This window comes from Columba livia, chromosome 19 (genome assembly GCF_036013475.1).
Source record: "Columba livia isolate bColLiv1 breed racing homer chromosome 19, bColLiv1.pat.W.v2, whole genome shotgun sequence".
NCBI lineage: Eukaryota > Metazoa > Chordata > Aves > Columbiformes > Columbidae > Columba > Columba livia.
In genome coordinates, this window is record NC_088620.1 from 2149170 (window position 1) to 2177046 (window position 27877).

Genomic DNA, 27877 nt, shown 5'->3' on the forward strand with positions numbered 1-27877 from the left:
GTGATGGTGTTTGTGCTTCGACTGCTCCTGTTTAACCTTTGAGATGGGCCTTAAATGGTAAAAACATCACAAAGTGTTTTTTCCACTACTAATTAGAGCAGTTTGCTTGGAACTGCCACATACTTCAGAAACAAACGCCAAGTAAAAACAACCCACCCCAAACAAACGGGCCCCCATGGACCACGGCAAGCATCGGTCAGGGAAGTTTATTTTAAGGAAATACTCAAAAATAATTAGATTTTAAACATCCATGCATTCGCCAACAGGTAAATGGACAACTCTGGCCTTGGTCCAAGTTTTCTTTAGAGTGGAAATGGACAAACACCTCCACTGACATCAGAGTTGTTATGGACACATTGCAATCCACATTTAAAATAGTTTTTTTTAAAAAAAACTTATATACATAAAGCTCAGTTGTTGAGTCCTACACAAGTTTCACAGTACCAGGGTGGCAAAGGCCCTTCCAGAAAAGGCTTCTGTAAATCCTGAGGTAGAGGCTGGGAAGGTGGGAACTGATGGCCCATGGGCTGTGCAGGTTCTGCCCCCTGGGAAGCGGTTCGGCTGCTGTACCGCGCAGGCGGCGTTTCCAGCTGACATCTCTGCGCTGGCACCGGCCCAGGAGCAGCTGGAGCTGTGCTCGAAGCTTTTCTTCCAACGTATGGCGGCTCCTGAAGTGAAGTATTTTTAACTTAAATCATGGCAAGAGAAGAATCAGGCACCAGGCCAGTACTGTAACCAGCTGTAACTGGAATTCAGATGCAAGGCTGTATGTACATTTATTAAAACCAGACAAGCAATACTGAAAGATGGCGGGGGCTTCACGTTTATCAACATGGTGGCAACTTCTCCCCATCACAGGAGAGTTTACAGGCAGCTCTCACCAACAACAAGTTTGAAAATACCCAAAGAGCCAAACCAGGATGAGACAGCAGGACCCCAACCCCAGGAGCCCTCCTGTGAAGGGACAACAGCCCCTGGGCAACCGCCCCCACACGCCACCACCTCCAGGCCTAAGGCTGAGCCAGGCTGAGGTCAGGTCTCACCTCTGGACTTCACTGAGAAACTCCTCGTGAGCAGGAATGCGGCGTCGGAGACACCACGGAACAACCTGCGGGGCGGCTGGGGAAGCGCGCGAGTCTCGTCAGAGCGGCCTAGGAAAAATAATACAAGAAACCCACAGTAAAAGTAACAGCTTTTGGCAAAACCCCGTTTTCAGAGCAGTTTGCTGCCGCCACAGTAACCAGCTGGCCAGCACGGTGACTGCGACCTGCAGCAAACCCCCGCGGTGCCTCCGGCATGGTGAGCACATGGCTCAGACTGACACAACTCAAAATCATTAACAATCACCCCAACCCAGAATTCCTGTACCCAGCAGAGCAGTACCTGTGGTTCTGTTGAATTCAAGGCATCGTGAAGAGAGACCAGACTTGAGCTTTGGGGCAGAACGGGTGAACCTGAAGAGGCGCTGCTGACCAGCTGGTCGAGCACGTCCAGCCGGCGCTGCAGGCTGTGCAGGCTGCCCTGCGTCTGCCGCTTCCCTCGCAGCAGCACGTCCACCTGCTTGGACATGACCTGCCGGAGCTGCGCCTGCGCGCAGCGGGAGCCCAGTCAGACCCAGCCCATGCAGGTTTCAAGACTATTTATAAAGCCTGGTAACTTCACAGTCAGGCCCTCAGGGATGTGACCTTGACCCGGGCGGGTCACGCTCCTTTTCAAAGGGACCCGAGGGACACACCAGTGTGACGGGGAGGTGCATCACCTTCAGCCGATCTTCCTGATGCTGCAGTTTTTCTCGGAGAGCTTCTCCACGCCACTGCTCATCCTTCTGGAAACAAAAGCACATTCAAGAATGGAGCGTTAGAGTTGAGGGACCAAAGGTGACGTGCTCGGCTGTAGCGCGAGGAGCAGCTGCTGTTTGAAAGCGTTTTACCATTGAGAAGACTTTAGAAAAATTCAGCTTTTCTTCCACTGGGAGGAGCCTTTTGTCAGCAGCAGCAAACAGACCCGTCCCCTCCAGGTCACCAGGTTCGCCCTGCAGACCGCCCTCTGCTTCACAACAGGCCTCCAGACCTTCCAGTGGTTCCAGAGAAGATGGGCTTGAAGATCCAAAGCCTTTCCTAATTTCATCTTCAACCTCCAGTTTAAGTAACGTTGCTGTGCTCTCCGTTTCCCTTTGTCTCTTTTCCAGGTCTTCAGTTTTAACCTACATCAGAGAACAGTCTCACTATTTTGCTGTCACGTTACAAATGCGTCAAGCAGAGGGATTCCCCTGTGGAACTGAACAAGGGTTACTTCTGAAGTGTTGACACTTCGACTATCACAATCAGGAATCACAAAACCGCTGGGCAGATGCAGCCCTAATTCTGACAGTAACGTGGCCTGTGAAGCCCCAGGATGGTAACAGACGCACTTACAGTTACCAGGACAGCACTTGGCAACTTAAACCTGCTTGTTTAAGAGGTTGATCCATCTGAGCTGGCCTAAGCAGCGCCTGCTGTGCTCCACACGGTTGTTCTGCTCTGCCCCAACAACGCAGCCCTGCTCGGAGCCGGGCAGCCCTGCACAGACACCTCGGCACGGCGCCGCTGGCTGGAGCCGCTTCGTTCATTTTTAAACCAGGATTACTGAGCTGCTTGATCTGCCGATTGTTACCAAAGCTTAACATCTCCCAGATTTGGGAAAGTAAAATCACAAGGCAATTTTAAGCAGGTCTATTTCTAACTGTGATACCGCGCACTGGAGGAGACTCAGAACCAAAACAATATCAACTTGTGTGGAGGACAAAGCTTGCCCTGCAGCGCCCCGAGCTCGCCCCGCGGTCGTACCGGGCCCTGCAGACCCGCGCAGTCCCGCTGCATCTGCCCCAGGCCCCGGCTGAGGCGCCTGGCTCGTTCGCGGTTGGCGTGTGCTACCTGTTCCAGCCTTGCTCCATCACTCTGCAAACAGGCGTTTTCATGCTTTTGCTCCTAAAAAAATGCAAGATTTGCTTTTTACTGGGAGCGCCCACTGCAGCAAAACCGAGAACCCACATAACACCAATTCTTCAAGTTAAAAGGCAGAAACAGCGTTGAATAGGAGTAACTAGAGCCGTTCTGCAGCACACGCTGGAAATACCAGAGTCTGGTTGCCGCGAGCTCGGTCCGGCCATGAAGTTAATGCATTATTTTGTTCCCCGTACAATAAAACTGGCTGTCCTGGCACTTTGCTCTTTAACCCAAATCCGCAACCACTCTCCGCTCAGCCCGGACTTACATGAAGTTCTCTTTCGAGCTGCATCTGTTGCATTTTCATTGCTTCTTTCAGCCTCAAGATCTGTTTTTCTGCTCTTTTCCTCTCGGTCGCCATCTGGTCCTGGACACGGTTGAGCTCAGACCTGGACTCTTCCAGTTCTTTTTGCAGAGACTCTGTTTCTCTGGTTTTCTGTTGTAATTGCAATTCTTTTTCTGAGAGCTGCTGTTCTGTAATCAACATTTTTAAAAAACAAACATGAGTAGCAGAAACTTGAGTATCTCGGCGTATTTCATACACATTAGGTATATTTCAAACATTAATCTGCTGAGTGATGGTTTGTAACGGCACTGGCACGAGGCGAGAGGGGACGGACACCAGCAAGTCAGTGTAGGGTTTGAGAGTCAACCCCTGTGCTGCTTTAGAAACCAAGTGAGATTAACAGAAATATTTGTTGGCTTCATTAGACTTAGAACACACAGACAGCAGCAATTTCTTAGTGCAATGAATCTTACTGCTTTTTCTGATGGTTTCTTCAAGCGCCGCGCGTCGGGACTCCTCCTCTTCCAGCCTCCTGAGCTTCTCCTCCCCCTGCCTCCCTTTGGCCATCACCTGCTCCAGCTTCTTCTGTTGATCCGCCAGTTCCTTTTCCAACAGCATTTTCTGTTCTTCTGCTTTTGCGGTGCACTCTTCCAGTTTTTTTCCTTCACGCTCTGAATTTTGCTTGAGGCGATGAAGAATCTGCCAAAAAATGCACCACTTGAAGCTTTAACTACTACCAACTAGACAAGAGCAGATACCATCTCCACAAGACATTTCAGAAGACAAAGCAGCACGAACTGGAAAGAACCGCAGTCTGATGCTCCCTACTGCCAAAAACCTTAGCAATTTTTCTTGCCTCTTTTATTTTCAGTGCAGCTCCCTCAGTTTTTCTTTCCGTTAATGCCTTGTTGAGATGCTCAGCCAACCCAAGTTCATTTTACTACAAGCTCCAGCTCTGCGCCTCGTGCTGATCTTACAGCAGTTTCGCTCCCGGTTGGTGTAAATTCCCCTGCCAGGAAGGGACAGCCCGTCCTTTGGGCTCACACACTAGTTTTCACTAAACTAGAATTGAATATCGAAGCTTTTGGTTTACTGCTATTCCTCAAAGACGAGGCGTCATGTTTCTTAAAGCACTGCTATGGTATTTATAAACTAGCACCCAAAGCTTTCGGGCCCGCGCTGTTTCCGCGGGCGGGTGGAAGGGGCTCGTTACCGCCTCCTGCGTGGCCACTTCTGCCGCCTTCTCCTCCAGCTCCTTCTGCAGCTGCTGCAGTTGGTTCTCCCTCTGTTTCTGTCTCTCTTGGCAATCCTTCCGTTTCCTTAGGCACTCCAGGATATCTTCTTTCAGAGCCGCCTGCTCTCTAAGCAACTCGTCTTGATGCCTCATAGTATTTTTCAAGTCCTACAATATAAACCAAAAGCGACACAACCAGCTGGTACGATTAACAGCGCTCTGAGACGTTTGTACTTGCAAAACCACAGCGGATCAGCCCTCGTCACACTGAACACCTTCCACCGAAACCGGCCGCTGAGGGAACTCACACAACAGGAGCCACCAGGCACAACGCTACAAGATGCTGCTTTGCTGCCATTTGTGTTTTAAACAAACAAAACCACAAACTATCTCTTTTCTTAAAAACGATAAACCAGGGTGATTTTGCCTCTGTATCTGGTTTTCTAGAAATAAAAGATAAATTCAAAATCAAACAAAATATTTAATAAATAGACACAAAACGAACCAAACAACTTAAAGTGAAACCCTAAACGAGAGTCTCATTCGTTAGGTACCCAGTGCCGCCCATGGGACTCCAAGTCAGCAAAACAAGGCCCTAAACGAGCCCTTGTTCAACAGGGGCTCATTCAGGGCCCGATGACAAACAGGGACGGACCCTCAGGTGGGAGAAGCGCCTCCCGTCTGTCGCTGTGCGGAAATCAGTGCGGAGCTCACCAGAACCAACCTGTTGGACCAGCTGAAGCTGTTGCCTGGAATCGTGTAATTCTCCTTTCAGAGCTTCTAGTTCTTCCTTTTTTTCTAGAAAAAAATATTTGGCAATCAGCAATTTGAAATACCAATACAAATAAACCATCTCTGTTCCGAAATCGGTGAACAACCAAAAAACAGCTTCTAAAATTTCTTTTTGACATGTTCAATACTTTCTGCCTGTAGATATTTGAGCATGTTAGGTATTTAATATCATACAGTACAGTTAGAGGGTCTCTCTTAACACGGTTTCTCTTAAAATGCATATAGCTTAAAAGCAAACCGGATCTTTACCCTGCAGATCCCTCTGTGCCACAGCGATGTCCCCACTCAGTGATTCTTTCTGTTTGTTCAGTAGTTCCACCTCCTGCTGCAGCTTTTTAACATCCAGCTCCATTCGTTCCACACTGGCCAATGCAGTTCTGCTGCTGTCCGCAGTAGCATTTAAGTCTCTGTAAAATGCAAATACATGTTCTCGGATTGCTGGAAGCACTTGGTGAGGACTCTCAGAACCAGCTGCATGTCACAAGTTCTCTCAGCTCCAGGAGATGCCACAGCAGCCGTGGGAGCAGGACAACCGGCATGAACACCTAACCGTTTGCTTTCCATATCATTTCTCATTGCATTGCTGAGATACAACAAATGCTGTTGCATTCACCATCTCCAGTGCTGAATATTTTCCCCGAGTCTGCTTAGATATGCTTAAAATAAAACCTCCACGGGGTACAAGAAACAGCATATTCTGTATAACCGGCCACCTCAAAGTTATAGCTACATTTTTAAGTGGGATAAACAGACACTCAAGGCGCTCCCATCACTTTTGATCTCTGCAGAAAATATATTCTGCCCCACCTTCTGGATTGTGACAACTTCTTTTCCAAACTCTGACAATCTCCTTCGAGCTTTTCCTTTTCTTTATTCAAAGAGTCAATGTTACTTTGCAGAGCGCGCATTCGAGACACCAGATGTTGGTTCTCCTGACGGTCTTTCTCCAGCAGCTGTTCCTGCCAGTCTACTTCTCCTTGCTGGCACTGAAATAACCTCTGAATGTTCTCCAATTTTAACTTCTCCTACAGAAGAAGGGATTGTGAACAACACATCTATATGGTCAAGAAGTAGAACAAGTTGTTAACATCTTTAGCTGCAGCAGTTTAAACCCCTTTCATTCACATGCTGACTGGAGTGCCCTGTGTAACTACCGCGTTACAACAGCAAGAACTGCTTCGTGCACCACATAAATTTGAGCGTGTTTATGACAAATAGGAGCACGAGGACTGGAAGACACGGGTGCAATTCTTCATTCCATCATAGTTTAATCATTATTTTACCCCCATTCATAAATGGCCACGTTAAGGGCTGCAAGATGCTCGGGTGATATAGGAAGGTGACCACTTCACGTGTGGTACCAAGGATATCGATGAGTCCCTTCTTGTCCACACCCTCCACAAAAAGAGGACAGAGAGGGGAGGTAAATGCTTCTAAAAGCAAGCAGCAGGTAGATCTGCTTCTGTGTCAGATCTCCTGGAAGCACAGAACACGCGTTTACTTACATAGTAGCTTACTAGAAGCACTTACTTCCAGAATTGCAGCCTGAGTCTTTTGGAGCTCGTTGACCTTTTGGTCATGTTGTAGTTTCAAACCCTGAAGTTCATTATTTTCAAGCTCCAGCATTTCCAGAACATGTTTCAGTTCTAGTGAGATGAAAGAAATCCAAGGTTATTACAGGGGTGAACCACGAGAATCGCAGAGAACTCTTCCCCGCAGTCATTCACAGTATTTGAAAAGGAGGGAGGATCAGAACGCCGCAGTGATGTACAATTAATTGCTCAGTGTATATTTCTTTCCAATCCACAACAAACACTGCCTAGTGAGCCAGGGCCATACCTGTCTTGTGCTTGGTAATCTGCCCAAGGACTCCCTGAAGATTCTCCTCCTCTTTTCCAATATCCTCCTTTATGAGCGTAAGCTGGGCTCTTTTCTCGGTCATCTGCACATCCAGTTTTTTCCTCTCATCAAGAAGCTGTTCCATGAGTAGTTTTATTTCCTGTGGAAATGCATCAGCGGTACAAGGAATGCCGTTATTTGCCATTTTAAATAAAGCTTTTCTTTAAATATACATTCTAAATACTTATAAAATTTTAAAAGTCTGTCAATGTTCTGGCCAATTTAATTCAGTGGGTTTGGGGAGGTCACAGAAAGCAAAAACCGATTTTGTGGAAACTCTATGGGATGTTTTTGATACTTCATTCTTTTGCTGTTCTTCCGAGATACAATGAATTGAAAGCTCATTTGGAAGTTACCCTCATTTGGTGTAGTTTTTCATTTATTTCAGTCTCTCCATCTTGAAGAGCTTCTTTGAGGTCACCTCTCTTTTGAGCAATAGAGTCGTGAAGGACATGGAGCTCCTCTCTTCTTTGCTTTAACTGTTCCTCCAGAAACAAGAGCTCTTGTTGCTGAGCGCTGATCTACAATGTGCAAGTTTAACACAACAAGCACCTGAAGGTTATTTTTGCAGCTACACACATGCAGGACACTGTTCCCTGCCCGAGAGATCTACCTGAACTGCAAAATGCATAAGGATCCCATCAGATAAATAAACATCACGTGCTAAACCTGGATAATAAAGCCAATACCAAAGACTCGGTTCTGATCTGGACAGTGCAGTCCTGTAGAATTAACTTCAGACAAGACAGTTCAGAACCTAAGACTCTTCCCAGCTTTCAGTTACATCAAAACCAACAGCACTGATAGTCCAGAGTTGATAAGATAAGCCTTACCTGATCTTTTAATCCTTCCAGTTCAGTTTTCTTGCCTTGCAGAAGGTTTTCAGCTTCTCTAAGGACCTGGAGGTGATGTTCTTCATTACCTTCTGCAACTTTAACATCTCCTTGAAGCTTCTGAAGACTGACATGGAGAATAAAAACATGATTCAGAAGAAACAAGAATCCCTTAGGCAGTAACTTATTGGAAAACAACATCTTTATCTATTAGAGTTTATAGTAAATTACAAATACTTACCTTTCAGTTAGCATTTCTATCTTCTGGTTTAATGACTGGAACTCAGAGTCTCTCGCAGCCACCATTTGGTTCATTTCCTTCAAAATACCTTCTTGTTCCCTCTTACGCTGTTCTAAATCCCTTGTATCTGCCTGCAATAACCTAAAGAAGCATTTATGCATTTTCATATTAACGTTTTAACAGCTCTCCCTCTTCAGAAGCATTATCTTGATATTTGAAAGAATCTTGTTCTGCTCCTCAGCCCAAGACCAGCGCGTGTACCTTAACTGCTGCTCTGCTTTCACCAGTGTAACGGCCGTTTCCCGAGCCCTTCGCTCCAGCTCCTCTGCCTCCGTTTCAGCACGGCACAAATGCTGCTTGGCATGATTGTACTTTTGAATAGTGTCTTTAGCCTAGAGCAAAAATTGAAGATTACTGAGGCAATACATTCCCATCTCGTGCTTTCCACATCCCTAAGCTGCAGGTTAGCTGTCAAAATCAACTCCTGGCTCCAGTATTCCACCTGAGCTCTCTCCCTTTGTGTAGCATGAAGTTGAACCTTTTCCCCTCTCTTGTCCTCCTCTTCGGCAAGGATTGAAACATTTTCTTTTAGCCCAGGTTATCCCACGACTAATTTTCAAACAGAAGCATTTTAAGAGGCTTCAAGTTATCCAAATGAAAATAAACTGATTACACAAACAAAAATCCTCTGCTTGCAACAACCGTAATGCAACACGTAAATCCCTCTGCACCTGGAGGGATGGCTTTCCTTGCTTTCCTCACCTTCCCGCGGGTGCTCTCGAGTTCCGCTCCGGCCTCGGCCAGCAGCCGGTCTGCCTCCCGCAGCTCCGCTCGCCGCTTCACCAGAGTCTGCTCCATACATTCGATTTCATCGGCAACATCTTCGTGATGTTTAAGAGATTTTTCTAACTGCAGTTCTGCAATCAGGTTGTCAGTATACCCTTCAATGAAGTCCCTGAAAGGTCAGGAGCAAAGACATGGAATTAAAATACAAACTGCCTGGAGCTTCTTGAAGTTCTAGTCCATTTACCTTAATTGTAAATGAGCCCAAATTGACTTTTGTTGGGAAAAATTTCAGGTATTTCCACTTGCTTACTTCAAATGCATCTAGTGCAATATTCTTACTTGCGTTTGTTATGTTTTTGAGCTGCTCTTTGTAGCTCTGCTACTTCACGTTCCAACTCTTCTCTTTCACACAGAAGTTCATCAATGGTTTGATGCAATTTTTCCACCTCCTTTTTGCTTTTGTGCTCAGCTGCCTCTGACTGTTTATCTTTGTATTTCCGAGACTTTAAATAATACACAGTGTCTTCCAGCCTTGAGACTTCACTCTCCTATGTACAGGAAACAGAACAACAACAAGACCTATTTCCTGTTTCAGTCCTCCTGAGACATGGGAACAGCTACAGACAGAAAAACCAGACAATCAGCACCAGAGACTGAGTGTTCTGATCAGCAAGCTCTATCGGATCCAGAACCTTCCTAGCAGAGACTCCTTTAAAAACAACCAACCAACCAACACCTGGACTAATCTAATCTGTGAAAAAGAGGGTTTGGGGTTTTTTTTTGCATTTTTGTTTGTTTTTATTTTAGAAAGCGTATGTTAAAAGATGCTCCTACTCCATTCACACAGTTCCCTACGGTGAAAGCTGCTGTTGCCAGCTCTGGCCGTACCAACTGGTGATGCTCGGGCACGTTGCAGTGCAGGACGCCCATGGGGACCAGCGGGACGGCGAATGTTGGGGGCAGAGGCCCGTACAGCAGTGCGGCTCCTGCGGGAGCGGGGCCAGGAGCAACCGAAGCAGCAGGAGGAGGCCCGTAAACCACCGTTCCCTGAGGCGCAGGGGCACCGTCTGGCAGGGCCGTGTAAATAACAGTACCGGGGGGTGGCACAAAGGGAGGGTCTTGGGGAACACGGGTTTCTTCATTTCCTTCATTATCTTCTTTCGCTCTTCTATCTTCACAAAAAAAAAAAAAAAGGTTATTTTAAATCACTTTTCCAGTAAAAGATATTCTTCAAATAGACATTTTAAATTTATGTAAGGTGCAAAAATGTCAGACATGATGCTTAAGCTGAATAATGCGTTCAACAATAAAACACTTATAATTCATTCACGCACATAAAAAAATTCCCTATGAACTCTAAAGCAAGTCCCTCTTTAGGATGTTCCTAAACATTCGGAGACCATGAGGCTGACTTACCTTTCCCAGAGTTTGCTTTGTACATCCTATTTCTGAGCGGGGAGTAAACCCAGCACCCTCCTGGCTGGGGCAGGTCCCCGGGCCCGCGCGGCCCGTCCTGCCCGCAGCCTCTTTGGGGCAGGGACGTGCCGGAACACAGCAAACAAACCCCAGAATCCTTGGTGCTGCGGGAAGCAGGAGTTGAAGCCTAAAGAAAAAAAGAACACGTGTTAACCTAGAAATAACAAATGGTGTAAAACTGATTATTTGTTGCAGACATGCTAAGCACTGCTTTTCCAAGAGCAGGCTGTACAAGCTCTGCCTTCTCTTACTTCCAACCATGATGCGTCTTTAAAGAGAATACTAAAAATATTTAAACAATATTTCTCTTTATCTCAGGCAAATGCTGTTTTGCAAAAAAATGTTTGTCTGCAATGTCCCCTTTTAAACTTTAGCCAAATGAATTCACAATATGGTATTTTGAACAGCTGTCTCAGAATTTTACGTATACTAGAATCCTACACAGGAACAGGGTTTATCAGGGAACATTTGTGTGTGTTGTTTCACTATTACTCTCATACACCAGACGATATTTCTTCTTCAGTTCCTCCTAGACCCAGCAAGTTTATCATGGACTTTCCCATATCAAATGACTTTCCACATAATAGGTTTTTATTTCTGACCTGTGATGATGGCATGTAATACCAGTATCCCCTTCTTTTCAACGGATCCGCCATGCTGGTGATGTAATCGTTCTGGTATGATAGCACATTTTTGAGAGCTGCAATTTCGTCTTGTAAGTTATCAATTTCATCTTTGTTACCTGAAAATTAATCACCATTTAAAAGGCATAAGGCAAATAATTAAGTCATAAATCCTGCATTAAGCATTAAAGTAACTGATGCTTATTATTCCTTGTACCCAGGTCTCTGACAATGTTGTAGAGCAGTATAAATGGAATGCACAACACAATTAGTGTTTTCTAAGTAGTTGTTAACACAAACTGATGAAAACGAACAGACTGTTATTCTGATTTTCCAACTGAGGCGGAACTTCACTAACTTTCCAGAGGTCAGGGAGCACATCAGCCTCGACGTCCTGGTGCCACTGCGGGCCCTGAGGCCACTGAAGCGCAGCGACCTGGGGACTCAATGTGTCCTGTATAGAACCGTGCAGGAAAGTATCCTAAACAGTTTATTCTCCTAGAATAAGCTTCCTGTGCTTCTGAACGGCTTCTCAGATCAAACAGCGACAAATGTGGAAAAGTGAAGTCTTCTGTGTCCATGCTTACCCACAAGAAACAGAGAGAGAAGAGAAATTACCTGTACCGACATTATCCAACAACCACCTTAAGCGTCCAATTTCTGCTTTCTGTTGCTCCATAGCTTCTTTTAATTTATCAATTTCAAACTTCTGAGAGCTTGATGCAGCAGTCTTCTCACCAGCTTTCTCCATTTCATGCTGAAACTGTGAGTTTAAATCAAAGCAAGGCACTTCAGTTGAAATTATATTGTGATAAAATGTTTTCACACATGCCCATCCATGCCTACGAAAATGTTCCTTCAGCAAAACACGTGCACCACTGTGATGCAACAGAATTGTTTTTCACAAGCCCTTGTATGACCAAGGCTCACATAAAGGTATTTAAGTGAACAGGTGATAGTTTTCCTTCCAAGTCCTCACTGGAGTCAGTGAGGGGGTTATGTTGTTCTTTGGCAAATGTCAGCAAAGCAAAGAACATCGTGACTTGGGAAAACAGGCGGGACAGACACCTCTAAACATGGCATTTTCAGAAACTCACAGAACCAATATATCCAAGTGTTCTATCCTGCTCATACAATACAGAGCAGACAGTACAGCAACCTACTTGTTCTTCCTTCTCTTTGAGGAGCTGTTGTAACAATTCTATTTCTGCTTCTGCTCTGGTGAGATCCCGAGCTGCTCGAGCTGCCTCCGCACAGAATTCTTCGGCTTCCTCAATCTCCTGAAATCGAAATTTGAGTTTGAGCTTTAGTTTGCAGGAATACTTCACAAGCTTGCAGATGTCTCAAGCAGCTTTGTGAAAAGCTGACTAATAAGAAGCATCAGCACTTGTCTGTTACAGGATTCCAGAAACTAGAAAAGCTTATGTAAAGTAACGTTTCTCCTTTAACTTTACAGTATCTCTACAGAGATGTTATATGTTGCCAAAAATGGTTCCTAGTTTTAAAAACACAAAGTGTAAGAACTTCCATGCTCCATTCTTTTGCTTCTCTATCTTATTGCATTATCTACTGTTTGACTTTCAGTTAGTAAGAGGATAAACTTGCTTCTCCCTCACCTTCTAACACCAGGACCGTTCCCATCCTGATGGCACTAGAAAGCACTACTTATATACAAGCAATTAATGATCAACACTGATTTACCTCAGCTCGCTCCTCATTAATTCTGAGAACAGTCCCATGAAGAGCCTTCAGCTGATTTTTAGCAATGGAGAGCTCTGCGGCTGCCAGTTTATCTGAAGTGACGATTGCTCTCTTTAATTCCTTCAGTTCTTTATCCAGACTGACAAATTGCATTTGTGCCCTGGCATCTTCCGTCTTTTTCTGAAACCAGGAAAACAAAAGGTTTCGTAAGTTTTGAGTAAAAAGCAGCATGGAAGAAAGGCTTTCTCTTGGTATGACTTTTGGCCTTCATGCGTATCTGATTTTCCATTTTATGCACAGAAGCAGCACAAAAACAAAAAAACTCTGAAGCAAGGACAACCAATAAAAGTTAAGAAAAACGAAGATGTTATATTTAATCTCCTCGTTCCTTCATGTATTCAATCTGTCTTAGCAAGCAAAATAATTCAGAAGTTTCTGCATCTTCATTTTGTGAGCAAACAGAGTGCACAGGCTTGTCCTCACTCATTCCTACCCTTTTCTCGAAATCCTCCAGTTGAGCAAGAATATTCTCCTTTTCTTCATCTGCCTCTTGGAGCTGTTGCTCAGCAAGGCCCTGAATTTCTTCCATGCTCTTTATTTTTTCACGTAAATGCTGAATTTCATTCTCCAACTGATGGACCTTGTTCTTATTCTGCCGGTTTTCAGCTTTAACCTAGAAGTGAAATAAGTTAGAATGAGCAGCCAGAAATATCTAGTTTTTCAACAAAAAGCCACCCTATTTCAATTATTTATAGAGCAGAAATAACTTTTTGGGAAGTGCAGTTACAAGCATGCTTTGTACCAGAAAAGAAAGAAAAAAGAACTGCTTTGCCACTGGAACTATTACATTTTTAAAGTGCTCCGTTTATTCTGGCAGCAGTATGGACAGTGAGCAGTCGAGGAGGTCACTGGCTGAAATTGTCTTACTCTCGTTTCTGTTGTTTCGATACGTGCCTGTCTGTATTTTTCCTGTAGTTCTTCCAGTTTTTCCTGCTGGGATCCCATTTCTTCCTGCAATTGCCTCTGTCTAGCCCATGCTTTCTCTTTCTCCCTCTGAGCATCAGCAAGCATGTCATTCAATTCCTTCTGCAGATTTGCAAGGCTTTTCCCTAAAACATCACCTGAATTCTGACATCTGAAAGAGAAACAATCCAGGTTCCTAGACAGAAAACAGTGATTGTGATACCAGACACCGAAATAACGAAGCCTAATACAATAGTGCAAGTTTCAGACATCCAGTGTAAATGAAACTGGGTACAGTGCCAAATGTCCTTTCCCTCAGTAATGCAATTACTGGGCTGAGGTGACGCTCTCAACAACCACAGGGTGCTGAAGCTCAGGTCTGAACTGCTCCAGGCTGCACTCAGTGGGATGCAGCACACGCACCTGGTTGCTCTCATGTATTTACATGGATTTGCACAAATCTAACAGTCTGTACTTTTATTTTACTTACTGAATCTCTCCAGCTCCTGTGTGAAGCTGTTGCTTGAGTTCATTTATACGAGCTAAGACTTCCTCGGGATGAATTAAGTTCCCAACCGCATGGTTTAGCTGATTCTGAAGATCTTTAAGCTGTTGTTTCAGGAGATTATTGTCTCCCTAAAAAAGACAACAAAAACACATGCGCACAACCGTAAGCAAACGAATGCACAAATTGTAAAAGTGAGAATTTTTAATTCCTAGATCTGTTTTAGGGTTTTGATTGATGGTGGGTTTGGTTTTTTTCTGTTTTCTAAAATAAAGAGTCCAAGCATTTCTATCAGTGTGGTCCGAACCAGTATCAACAACAAAACAAGGAACCCCAAACAATCTTTGCCTTTCAGTTTCCTTTATGTTGAAAAGGATTTAAATGCCAGTTCAGAAATGAAGGGCGTTTCTTTGCCAGCCATATTTTGAACATGTTGAACCCAGTATATCACTCTTGTCTGGAGAAATCCAGTTGATTGAGCCCTTCAGCAGCTTTAGGAAGACAAACACTTAGTTTCTAGTCAGTAAAGATGAGGCACTGATCTGTGACACTGTATTTAAGCAGAGGTCTTTCTGTACTGCTTACCAGTTAACTTCTTAAAGGCAACAAAGGCTTCACCTGCAATTGTTTGAACTGACAAAGGAGCTTATAATTCTGTTGTTCCTTCTCTTCTGCTAGTTGTGCTTTGGTCAGAGCGTTCTCTAAGGCTTGCCTTTCTTTTTCAAGTTCAGCTTGCAGGGCTGACAGTTCCATCTACAAACACAGAAAACCTTCAAATTAATATCCCCGACCCCAACCTGTCACCCAAATACACAGCAGCTGTAGTTCTTAAAACTAGAACGATATGGCAACATTTCCAAAAAAACTTCAACAAAACCCCAACCATCCTAAATCAACCCATCACCATATATACATAACAGGTGCATTTCCTAAAACATCATCATGATGACTTGTACTGTAAATTGTAACCTAGACTTAGCACACCTAAACCAGCAATTATTTGCAGGTCATCACTGGAGGAAAGCTTGGTTGTCCTTTGTCTGGGGGTTATGATCCCTCTGGCACTGTAAGAGCTCTGTTCTTACCTGGCTAAGTTGTTTCAGTCTTTCCAATTCTTCTTTTTGCTGCTTGGCTTCCATGTCTCTGTCTCTTAGCTGGGCTTCCAGTTCAGCCTCATAGGCACTGATGTTCCCTTGTGCGTCTCTAAGCGTTTCATTTATTTCTTGCTGCTCTTGCAGTGCGCCTTGTAGCATTGTAATTTCCTGGAATTTTACATTTATTTTAGAAATACGCACACAGGAGAGCCAGAATTTCTTAAGAGTACATCGCCTCTCTTCCTCTGTTACTCTGGAACTCAGCATCAATGTGAGAGCAAACAGATCACAAAAAAGAGACATTAACCCTAATCACCAACTATTAAAACTTACAGCTAGGCGGCACTACTACAAAGTCAGGTCAGTGATGCTGCTGTAACAGACTGTACAAAAACCTACACTCAAATGAGAACAGTGTAGCTTGAAGTGATACATATTTGTCCCTGGTGTTAAGATTTACATAAAACCTACCAGGTAACTGGCTGATAGGACAGACACGAATAACAACACGCACATCCTCGGCTACCCTCCCGTTTTCACTAACACAATTCACTGTGATGTCGACTGCAAATCCATTTTTAGTAACGTCTGAAAGGTAAAGCCTGTGTTTCTGGAACATCTCCCATAACGTACAGATTTACCGTACGCCTCTTGCAACTGGTTTGAAAAGCCAAATTCTGTTCTTAATGTGCGTGGGCACATCTCAGTGAAGTTACCACATAAAAACATTGTGCTTTGCTATTCACAACTGGCTCATTTGCCTCTTTTTTTAAAGTTTATTCCTAGGTATCTGAATTGGGGAAAAAGTACAGTATTAAGCCTTACTTTTCTCATATTTTCTGCATCCATGGCAACTACTTCCAGGTTGTTTCTTTCCTCCTCTAGATCTGCCAATCTTTGTAGCAAAGACTCTTTATCCTTCCGCAACGCCTTACACTCATCGTTGGCCTGTTTTGCCTGACACTTAACACTTCCCAGGTATTCTTGTAATCCAAGGATAATACTTTCTAAATCCCTTTTCAGTGCTTCATTTGTTGCTATTTGACCTGTGGAAATGCAAAAAGGGAGATAGTTAAGTAAACACTCGTTTACAAACCAAACTAAACTGCCTTTCTTAAGTCAATGAACTAAATAAGTCAGTTTCCAAAACTTCCCCCTCACTGTAAGAAAAAGTCTCCTAGATCAGTTAAGAATTGTTTTTCAACCTTTTTCTACACATTCTGTGCTTCATTTAAGCAAAGACAAACAAAACTGAACCCTCAATTCAACTGTCACGTTATGCTAAACACAAGAAAGATGGTAAAATAAAAGCTGACCATCAGTGAGCTGTTGCTCCAAGTCCTTGATTTCCTCAGTTTCCTTGGCAATCCTAGAGAGCATTTCGTCCAGGCGACTCTCGAGCTGTTTGTAATGTTTGTTCATGACATCAAACTGCTGTTCTTTACTTGCTTTTTGACCTTTCATGTGAGCCTGTAAATTAACAGCGGGGAAGGTAAAGTGGGACAACATCAATACAGATTTTAACAGTCCAGTCGATATTTTAGCTCAGTTCTGCGGTGTCTTACAACTGGCAGTAAAAGTCACAAGTGCAGCTTATGTTTTGATGCTTGGTGGTGGTTTGTTTGGGTTTTTATCCTCATTACTGCTCCACAAAGAACGCCAGATAGGCAAACAACCTGTAATCTCCTCTTTGCCCTGGCATGATGAATAAAGCCTGCATTTATAAATTATTACTCATGGCTACCACCTTTCTCCCCGCCTTTACTTTTCGCTATACTCATTTCCCCTTTCAGTCAAGAACAAACATGATTTTCTCCAGCAGCTTTAGACCTGTCATCCTGCATTGCCTTCACAGCAGACGATGCTTTAGAACATGGCAGGTCACTGCCCAAAGGAAAATACTCCAAAGAACCAGCAAGTCAGGCCAACTTTATAGCAAATATTTCTATTTCTGGAAATACAATGTAGCCACAGATTTGGTCAGGATTTCATTCATTCAGTATGAATGTAGCCGATTGTTTCAGCCGTACACAAAACTAGGTTATCAACACAATGCAGCGCTATCTGTTCCCCACTTGTATGAAATGACTCAAACAGCTCAAGCACCACAGAACTTAGAAAACCTCAGCATTACACTGCCATGGTAGACAGCACCTTTTTCTTACTACTCAAAAAACTTTAAAAAGCGAGCTAGCAGTAGAAATTTTAACTACAAGTTCCCTGAAAAATCACTGCTAAAGTTGCTTCCATACCAAGAGCCAGGGGTACAAACCAGCTTTCTGGATTTTTAACAGATTAAACCGGAAGTTATTTTTCACATTCACATTAGTGGAATTCAACTCGTCCCCCTGTTAACGCCAAACTACCGCTCGGCTTTGAACGGCGACATTTCAACAAGTGGAGCCCGAGCAGAAGTGCTGCTGCTGAGTCATTTCGCTGCAGCTGCCGAACGTCCCCAGAGCGCGGTTGGAAAAGCCAAACACTTACAGCTCTGCCTTTGTCTCCTCTTCCTGCGGTATCGTGAGCGACCCGCCCCACCCCTGATGGCGAATTCATGCGAGGACAGACCCGACAGCCCCGCACACACGGCAGTTAAGCGGAGTTTCCCATCTCAGGCTCCCGGCCCCGGCGGCTCCAGCGGCCCCGCAGCCCCGAGGGGGCCGGGCCGGCGCTCCCGCCGCTCCCGCCCCGCAGCGCCAAGCGGGGAAGCGATGGGGGGGCCGGGCCCGCGGCTTTGGGAGCGCGCCCGGAACCGCCACGGCCCCGCCGGTGTTACAGCTGGGAAAACAACCGCATTTTTTAAAAGTGTCTGCAGCGCTCAGCTGAAAACGGCAGCCAAGCAGAAAAGCATCAAGCTGGTCTGAAAAGCTTTCATTTAAAAACACATATGCTTTTTAAAAACGCTATGTAAAGAGTGATTCCATTTCAGTTGGATTTCAAATGTCAATAAACACTTGTTGTACTCTCACCAGTTAACAACTCAGAAATCAAAGGTCTTGCTTCTCTGGAGATCAAAAAACCAAGACTATCAAGCCAGAGCTGGAGCTTTTCTTGGGGTTTTGCCCCAGCCCTGCAAGATGTAACTCGGAGACCTTTTCAAATCTATCAGTAATGACAGGACTGTATGTGACAGCAGAGAAAGGGCATTAGTCCCCACCAAAAAGCCAGTACGCATCTTTGCAGGATTAGAATGATTTATTGAAAATGGATTCTAGTTTCAGGATGCCTGATTACTTCAGAAAGCCAAGGCTGCTGCTGCCTTCAGCCGTCTGCAGTCCACAGGCTGCAATATTAACATGAGCTGTCACCACTTCAAGCCAGGTCAGCTGCAGCTGCCACCCCAGACAGTTTTTCTTGCCAGAATACCCTGACAAAGCGGGACTTCAGTGATATGCCTATGGCAGTTACACAGACCTTTAAAAAACCTGAGGGCCAGATTCTACACACAGACGCAACAGGGATTTCTTACACAGAAGCCGTCTCAGAGGCTCTGCACAGCATGTTTTCGCAAAGCATAAAGATCTAGTACTTAACGTGCTGTACGGAAACAGTACTGAAAATCAGTTGCCCAAGGGTTTTACCCAAGTTGTTGTTTAAAAATTGTGAGGAGTTGTAGGTTTTTGAAATTACGGCAGCTAAAGAAATTGATAAATAGCAAAAGAATATATAGTTCACAAAATAGGCACAGTAATCTGTTAACACGGCCTTTACTAGTAGTTCTCAGTACATGAATATACGCACTACATAAAAACTTGAGATTTCAGTTTTACTTACATGTCTTGGATCCTTAGGATTTATAGAAGCAAGAGAGTTCTGCAAGTCTTCAAGCTCTTTCTGTTTTTTCCCTATTTCTCTTTTCTGTTTCTCCATTTGCTTTTCCAGATCTAAAAGCTCCTTGCGTAGCTGATGCAGGATTCCTATCTTTTCACTCAGCTGCTGTTCAAGAGCTTCCTTGTTGGCCTGTGAAATCTGAAGACAGAATTAGGACGTTGGGTAAAACAGTTTGATTGGAAATAAACAGCTGATCAAGAACATTTTAAGAAGTTAAATAAGACTGCTAGTTTTGCATACCAGGTTGCCTAAAAAACGTCTATGCATTATTTTGAATCTTCTTTACTTTCTTAAGAAAACAAAAAACCCTCATCTCTACCATCATCCTCAAGTGTTTTCAGACAATACTTCAAAAGTCTCCTGTGTAATTCCTTCTGCAGTCCTAAGAAGACTATCTAGAATGTCTCTTTCCCCCCCTCCCACAATTACAACTTCTCAAGTTAAAATATGGAAGATCCTGGTCCCTTGCTATTCATGTAGCAAGCTCTTGATGTACCTTTTTCTGAGCCAGAGCATCCTCCAGTTGTTGCAGCTCCCCTGTTACTTTCAAAACTTGTTGCTCTGCATTTCCTATTGCACTTTGCAGGTCTTCTAATCTCCTTTGTGCTGCAGACAAAAACAAAACAACCCCACAAAATACATTATAATATTCTGTATAACATCAATACACATATTTTCTGTTAACACATTAATCAGAATGCATTTTCCTAAAAAGTGATAATCAAAGCTAATATATTCTGGTTTCTCAAACAGTATTTCACGTTTTTTTTAATGAGTCTTACAAAATTAAATTAATGCATCAAATATGAAGACTCCATAGCATTTTCTTTTCAATCACATTTAATCCTTTCATCCTGTTACCTTAAAACAATAGCAAACAGGAGTTCTAACAGTATTGACCCAAACTGCACCAAGGGCAGTGTTGAGAAATTACAGCACTTACAGCCTTTAACGCACTATTGCTATTCTTACCTTAAATACACATCAAGTATTTAATCAGTGGAATAAGCCACATTGATATACATATTTTAATTTTTATGTGATAAAATTTAAGGTTTTACCTGAATGAATCTTTTTTTCTTTACCCTCTAGTAGTTCATCTAGAGCTTGTAGCTGCAGTTGCCGCTGGGGTTTCCTGCAGAAATCATCTTCATCCCGTTGCATTTTCCCAATCTCCATCTGCTGAGCTTTGTTAGCTATGTAGCCTTCTCCTATAAACATATTTCTTTTATACCTGGCCTTACCAATGTAGGGGCTTTCACCAGGTACATTATCGAGCTCAACATCCTGAAATGGATGAAGCAAAATGTCTTTGTATCTCCCTCAAAAGTACGCTTGCAGTCAACTCATAATATACATTTAATAAGCATGGAAAAGAAAACCAATTTGAAATTACAAAAATTACAAGAAAACAGTCTACACCTCATGTGTTTGGCCCTGAGCACTCTTGTCATTTCATAATGGAATTAATGAACAAACCAAATTGGAGTATGATCAGTTTGTTGCAAATGGGTAATGCAAGCGGATGCTTAACTGGAGGAATTTTAGACTTTGTAGTAATATAGATTATGCTTAGTCTATTAACATTGTTGCACTTAAACTACACTCAAGTGTAACCTAAAAAAATTGTTCAGTAATGAAAAGATCCATTATTTCAAAATTATTACCTCCGATGGAAAATAATTTAACGGCTCAAATTTTGCATCTATCTTATAAAAGGCCAGCTCCTGCTCCAATTCATACTGCTTCTGGCAAGCTCGAGTCAGCTCCACCGTCTTCTGCTTCAACTAATAAACCAGGAAACAAATTAAGCAGCATTAATTCAAGTGTCATTGTTCTCACACACATCTCAATTCAGCAGAGAGCACTGCAAAGACATTAGCTTTGAAACAAAGGTCACAGCAGAAAAAGATGGTGTATTTTGGATCAAGAATATCACAAAGTGCAACTTATTACAAGATACAACATGACTAAGAGTAGACAAGAACTCCACAACTAATGTAACACAAATGATCACATGAAAGGCCTGTTCAGTTTACATACAAAGATTTGAAAGTGAATTTGTCACTAGCTTAGGATAAGAAGTAATTTGGGTATAATCCTTCAGCAAAATCTGCACCAAATAGCAAATGAATTTACTGCTACTAATGAGCAGTTAGAAATATTAACACTGTAAAAGAAACAACACGTCTCAAGTGTATAGAGCCTGTGCATTTCATTTTAGCTTAAACTTGACCTAGCCAGGTTTTGAGTTTCTTTTTAAATAACGGTCCATCATGTGATTTCTTTTTAAATCAACTTTTCACGTTCAATACCTGAGGGAGAACATGCAGCAAAACTCCAACAGACAGTGGAAAGCAGGACTAATGGAGGAAAAGAAACAGAACAGACTGGAATAAAGGAAAGGCTTAAAGAAAGATTTTGAAACTGATACATGTCACGCAAAAATTAAATGTGTTTCAGAGAAAATTAAAAAACCAACCAAACAAGAAAATGATATTCACTGTGGGTTTTGGATACAAAGTCTCACTGGAACACTTTGTACAGATGTTCCTACTTCAGTAAACATGCAAATAAATCCTAGAAATACAAATAACCATGCAACCCAGGAGCACAGCGGGGCTACCTTTAGTGAGGAATAAAGGCTCTGCGGAAAGGGAACTGTGACAAACCCATACACCAGCTGAAGGAAGAGAGAAGCGAGCAAAGTCGGTTATCCAACAGGTAAGAGGGGGTTAAGCTGTAAAATATATGCTGCTAAATGTCACTATACTGAAAAGTGCATTTCAGAAATAGGCTGCTGGTTAGTGTCTGTGTTCACAGAAGAAACAGCTATAGAAATACCAGCTACAGAGATTCTGAAGGATAAAGCAGCTGTAGAAATATTAGCTATAGAGATTCTGAAGGAGAAAATTTTAAAGGACAAGTCTAACAAGCAAGATAAAAGCCGTGTATTAAGTCTCCATCAGGTCATTCACAACTGAGCACTCCGGAGTCAACAGGACTTCTCTTGCATTTTATACCTACTGATGAAAGACACTTGCCAAACTTCAGATTTTAGCATGATGTGAATAAAGGACACGTAAACTAATGGACATTACCCAAAATAATAATCAAGGGGTATCACTGATGTGCAATTTGTATGCACATCTTGGTTTGTAAAAGCATCTTTTCCCTTATTGCAGCAGCACTTTAAAGACTGAACACAGATTCAGTACATCAGCAATTTAGCAGCTAGGGGATACTTCAGCTGTCATCAACCGACAAAACTTTAAACAAACAAGACAAAACTATCAGAGACAAACAAATAAGTTACTATGAACTATAAATTACAAGTGCAATACTGATGGCTGGTTCAATATACTTATATTTTGTACAGAATGAATATTGAAGAACTAGTCAAGGAATCACTGCCTAAAAGCTCAAGTGCTTAAGTTTTGCTTCTTAATTTTAAACATAAATCTCCAGCCATGTGAACTCTCACACTGACAGCTCTGTCTCTAATAAAACTATTCCAAATATTTACTTACTGCAAGTGATTATCTTACCAATTCATTTTTGGTGTCCAGGTCCCTTTGTATATCTTCGTAGCTTTGCTTCTGTTGCAAAGTCTTTGCTTTTAATGATTTGTTCACCTCATCTTGATGGCGAAGTTGCTCAAGCACTTTGGACTGGTTAAGTTTAAGGTTCTCCAGCTCCTTTACTGTGTTTTCCAACTCTCTTTCTAATTTTTCTATCTCTTCTGAAAAACAAAGTAACAGAAACACTCAAATAGAAATCTTTTCCATCTAAACTTAAACGTGGCGTCATTCGCTATAGTTCTAACATATCACAATTACCTAAATTGAACCTCTCTAGAGCTTCCTGCCTGTCACGGTTCGTCACTGGCCGTCCATCCAAGTTCTCAAGTGCTCGCAGGTGGAAGATGGTGTACAAGCGGTAGTGAGGCAGACTCACAACCGGATTATCCGCAAGGAACAGAGAAGTCAGCTCTTGTAGAGGCTTTAGTTTAGCTATATCATGGAGCTAAATCAAAGATAAATGCAACAATGACTAGACATCCTTCCAAGCACAATTAAACCCCCATTACTGAAGTTCTGATTGTATACAATGTTTTATGTTTGGTCCATCTCAAAGGATCTAGTAACATTTATGCTAAAATGGAATCTCTAAACACCTACCAAAATACAGAGAACTATCAAGGGCAACAGGAAGAGCTTTTTCCAATATGTGGCAGATAAAACTAGTGATTTCACTTCACAAATATTCTTTTGCAGCTGCAAAACATGGAAATTAGCCTAGGTTTCCAAAACCTTGCACTTTCCTGAACAACATCGTGTAGGTTTATGTTTTGAATACCCGGCACAAAAGGGGGGGGTTTCTGCTAAACAGCTTTATTAGGCTCACAAAAGACTTTGTGGAAAGACACTCAGCAATTATTCAGAGTTAAGCCCGTCAGTATCAATCACTTACTGATGATACTTGATTCTGTTTCAAGTTAAGGATGCGCAGGGATCTCAGTTTCTTCCCTACCCACACAGGAATATGTTCAATCTCATTCCCTGCAAGGTTCAGCTTTTGTAGATTCCGCAGATGTTCTATACCTTCAATTTTACTGAAAATAAGAAGAAAAACATAACTTACCATGAACCATAGCAACTCTACAGTGTAATTGAGGCATTATGGATAAACTACAGCAAAATTTGTCTCAAATAGCTATCATTGAAGGTATTAGCAAACCCCATTGTTTACTGCCATGGATTCACTATCCAAATTAAATTACACCAGCTTACTTCCAAGTATTACATTCAGAAAAATTTGAGTAGGAACCAACTGTATATAACTAAAGTCTGAAAGCATAGGGCAGGAGCTAAAAGCTACTCTGACTTCTTCAGTTTCTGCTGAGAGAGGAAGTTTTGCGAACACAATGTGTAGAAATGACGGCATCTATTGTTAACTTCTCTACTGAAACCGCAGCTTCTCTCCTGCAAGGTCAGTCTCACGGCAAGATCATAATTCAGTAAGAGAAAAATTAAAGGAAACCAAGAATTTTGCTATTACCTGAACCATTACCCTTCGACACTTTTATACCACTCAGAAAAGATCCCACACTCTCCAAGCAGTGAAAGTGAAATGCTATTAATATTTAGTGAGTTTAGGGCCTGCCTGATCAAGCCCATTCAGCTTCCTCTCCTAAAAGAAAATTTGTTGTATTACCCATAATAATATGCAGTAAAAGTTTAATTATATTTTTAATGGGTTTAATTGGCTTATTGTGCCCTCTTCATTACGGCATCTGGAAACCTGCGTTTCTGGCTTGGTTTCCCAGAAAACAAGCTCAACTGCAGCCACAGTTCGCTAACACCATCTCCCAGAACTAATTCTCCTTGTGTTACCCAAGAGCTGATGCTTTTTAAGAAGATCTCACCTCTTAGTCTTGATATACAACTGATGGGAAATTCACCTTAACGAGAGAACCCACTTATACAGCAAGAGAATGTCAACTCTACTGCATCTGCGCTTACCAGACCATCAGGGTTTCTAACTTACCTGATTTTGTTGCAAGACAAATTGAGTTCACGCAGCTTCATCAGTTTATCCAACTTCTCAATCTTCTCTATCTGGTTGTTACTAAGATTTAGTGTCTCTAGTTTAGAGCACTTTTCCAAGTTTTCTATGTACTGAAGAACAGAGAATTAAACCCTTAGCATTGCAGATTTTTTTAAAAACAGGGCAAAAAAACCCAACCAAAACACCACCACCAAAACACAGCAGAGTCCAAAAGCTACAAAATTACAAAAATGGAACTTCATTCTAACGGATCCATTTCTTTTATTTTGCACAAGTGTCCGCTGACAGTTTTTTTGGGGTTTGCTTTGTTGGTTTTTTAAACAGAAGCTGCTTGTAGAACTAGGCTAACAGAATATAGCTGTTGACATCCACTTTAAAATACACCTTTACTAACAAAACTAATTTTTTACTTCATTTAATTACCAGTTATTTTCAATAACTTACCTTAAACTTCTTATCCGCATCCTTTGGGGAAGAAAGATTCAGTGAGCTTATAAATGCCAAATTTTCTTGTTTTGATAGACATTTTATAAAGGGTTCAGTAATGTACCTAACTCCTGCACTAACGCCATTTTCATCTGAAACGAAACAGAGAGACTGTCTTCAGTAGTGAAAGAATTAGCGATTTTTATATTAAGTCTTTTACTTCACACCGAATACTGGGAAAATATTGAAAATTATTCCCCCTGACGGGGGAGGAGAAGAACCAGCACAGCACAAGCACTGACAGGAAATGACACGCGAGAGTAAGTGGGTATAAACCTTCTGAAAAAGCCACAGTGTGCGTCTCTCTTCGCCAGCCTTCCCCCCGGCATACAGTATAAGAAGTAAAAGTCTCATTATTCTACTCAGCTTTCATTACTATCATTTCCACATTTGAGTGCCAAGAGATGAAAGCAAATTTCTCAGGGTTCTTTCCAACAGATCATACATCTTTAATCATCCAGTTCACAGAGCACTGGCTTGTTAGACTTTTACTACGTACTTTTCTACCAGCAGTTATTGATACCTTTATGAAACGTATCCTCAAAAGCAGCTTCGACGTTTTCTGCTGTAATATCAAGCTGTTGGCGCCTCCGCTCTGTGCTTTTGCAAGCAGATGGAGATGCCTGTTGGCTGAGAGGAGACGGTGACCTCGTACTTGAACTGCCAGGAGACATTGGACTAGGTGTCCGAGAAGCCGGTATCTGTGGTTTTCTACATAATGCTTTTCTTACTGAGCCTTTCTTCATTGCCAAAAATACAGAATATCATTTGACAAATATCTGGAAGAATGGAAATAAACATCAGTCAGGAAATAAGGCTAAATCTCAGTGGTTTGCGTGCCAACAAAATTGTCTTTTTAGCATAAGAAAAAATTTCCGGCAATGATCTGGTGCCAAAACCCCCCACACCTAAGCCAATTATCCAAAGGGTGACAGCTTCCAGTTTTCGTGAGTTAACGCATATTTGGAGGAGCAGTGTACACCTGATCATTTACACCATTCCAGAGCACAGCACCAGGAGCCGGCTGAACTGCTTTCTGGTTTCCAGCTCACTTCAGCAACTGTCCCGCAAGTCCCAGCTCACACAAAATCCATCAGGTCTGGAGATGCTCCCAACTCAGACCAACCCAGCTGGCACAGGACAGAAATAGAGCACTAGGATCCCAATTGTTTCTTACCAAAGCTAGAAAATCATCCAATTTGCAGCTAGAAGAGCAAATACAAGCAAAAAAAGGAAACAAAGGAAAAAAATTACCAGTCTAGCACTAGCATTCCATCAGTGTTCCCTTTCTGCACACAAGTTATTCTGTGACTGCCTGGGAAATTCCAGAATATGTTAACAGAAACTTCCCCCCCGTGACAAATGCATTTCCCTGGGGTAAGTGTACGAGCATCACGTGCATGTTCTGCACATTAAAGTCCTTGTAGGAACTGTCTTCAAGGGACACGCTTTTACAAAAACCCAGTTAAAAAAAAACAACAAGCATTTTAGGACATTCCAGAAGATAAATATATGCTTTTAGGGAGCTTTGAGCTATATGAGGGATTACATTGTGTCTTGAGTTGATTTTCTTCATTAAAATCGATCTTTTTCCCCCAAAAAAGAGAGTCACTCTCTTCTGCCCAACACGTGCAGGCACAACTCATTCGAGGCCAGGAACCCGAGTTTGGAAGGGGCAGGAAGATAGTGGTGAGCTAATGAAAAGCTATTTTGGGGAAGTTTCGTCACATTTAAAGAGAGCAGCTGGACATTTTAACGGGCTTCCCTGAGAACACATTGTGGTTTTGCTGAACCCCCCACACACCTCTCAGGTTAGAGCCGTGGGGAGCGCCGGGCGGACCTGCCCAGGGGGAGCCCCGAGCCCGGCGGGGAGCACACGGGCACCGGGGCCGTCCCTCCCTCCCGCCTCCCGGCTAACGGCCGCGCACCCGCCGCAGCTCCATCCGCCACCGCCGAACCACCGGCCGCTCCCGCCCGCCCGCCCCTGACAAGACCGCGAACCCCGGCTGAGCCCGGGCTGAGCTCCCTCCGCGGAGCCGGGCTGCGGGGCAGCTCCGCGCCCCAGCCCGCAGTGAGGAGAGGTACCCCGGAGAGTGCCCCGGGAATCCCGGTACGCGCTGAACGGGGATCCCGGTTCCCGCCGAGGGCGGTTCCCCTCAGGCCGCCGCTTTGATTACCTGCGTTGACATGGTAACGCCGTTTCACCGCTTCCCGCCCGCCGGGGCAGTGGCAGGCAGGGCGGCCTGTAGGCGACTCCGATCAAGCTACCGGCTCCCAACGCACCCCACTCCGCCTCCCTTCCTCCGCCGACCGCTCGTCGTCTCCACCAGTCGCCAGGCCTGAGGTGCTGCGGCTCCTTTAAGAGTCCGGCGTGAGGAGCCGAGACGACGCCATTTTGTCTGGGTGTTGGTCGGCGACGGGTGAACGGCCCCGGCGAAGGGGCGGGGCGGGCCCTCGCGGAGCCACTCCCCTTTCCCGCCCGTGATGGCGGCGGCCGCGCGTGTGCTGCCGCTTCCCGCCGGTAGTGGCCGCTTCACCTCAGCGGCGTCCTCAGCTGGGAGAGGGAAGATTC

At 43.5% G+C, this 27877-nt stretch overlaps 1 protein-coding gene across 8 annotated transcripts; it reads right to left on the reverse strand.

The window, feature by feature from the left end:
• Window positions 1-190: 190 nt before the first annotated feature.
• CNTRL (centriolin) lies at window positions 191-27741 on the reverse strand. 8 transcript variants are annotated; one of them, XM_065035505.1, is made up of 45 exons: window positions 27483-27741; window positions 25829-26084; window positions 25264-25397; window positions 24799-24929; window positions 23722-23863; window positions 23088-23274; window positions 22797-22990; window positions 21875-21931; window positions 20916-21035; window positions 20310-20535; window positions 19745-19854; window positions 19192-19386; window positions 16734-16887; window positions 16243-16463; window positions 15409-15585; window positions 14942-15076; window positions 14309-14454; window positions 13810-13990; window positions 13349-13528; window positions 12856-13035; window positions 12318-12434; window positions 11773-11917; window positions 11134-11273; window positions 10472-10658; window positions 9944-10227; window positions 9395-9603; window positions 9032-9224; window positions 8531-8661; window positions 8270-8410; window positions 8029-8155; window positions 7552-7716; window positions 7136-7295; window positions 6827-6942; window positions 6104-6321; window positions 5546-5703; window positions 5229-5302; window positions 4484-4672; window positions 3744-3969; window positions 3253-3458; window positions 2913-2966; window positions 1931-2203; window positions 1760-1825; window positions 1384-1587; window positions 1044-1151; window positions 191-668 (listed from the first exon to the last, which is right to left on the reverse strand). In XM_065035505.1, exons 2-44 carry the CDS (start codon window positions 26049-26051, stop codon window positions 1053-1055), a joined length of 6975 nt encoding a protein of 2324 aa, XP_064891577.1. In that variant the 5' UTR covers window positions 26052-26084; window positions 27483-27741; the 3' UTR covers window positions 191-668; window positions 1044-1052. The 8 variants fall into 8 exon arrangements, 7 of the variants coding, with proteins under 7 accessions (XP_064891577.1, XP_064891574.1, XP_064891575.1 ...); XM_065035502.1 differs by having other exon boundaries at window positions 2826-2966; XM_065035503.1 differs by lacking the exon at window positions 21875-21931 and having other exon boundaries at window positions 2826-2966.
• Between the last annotated feature and the right edge of the window lie 136 nt (window positions 27742-27877).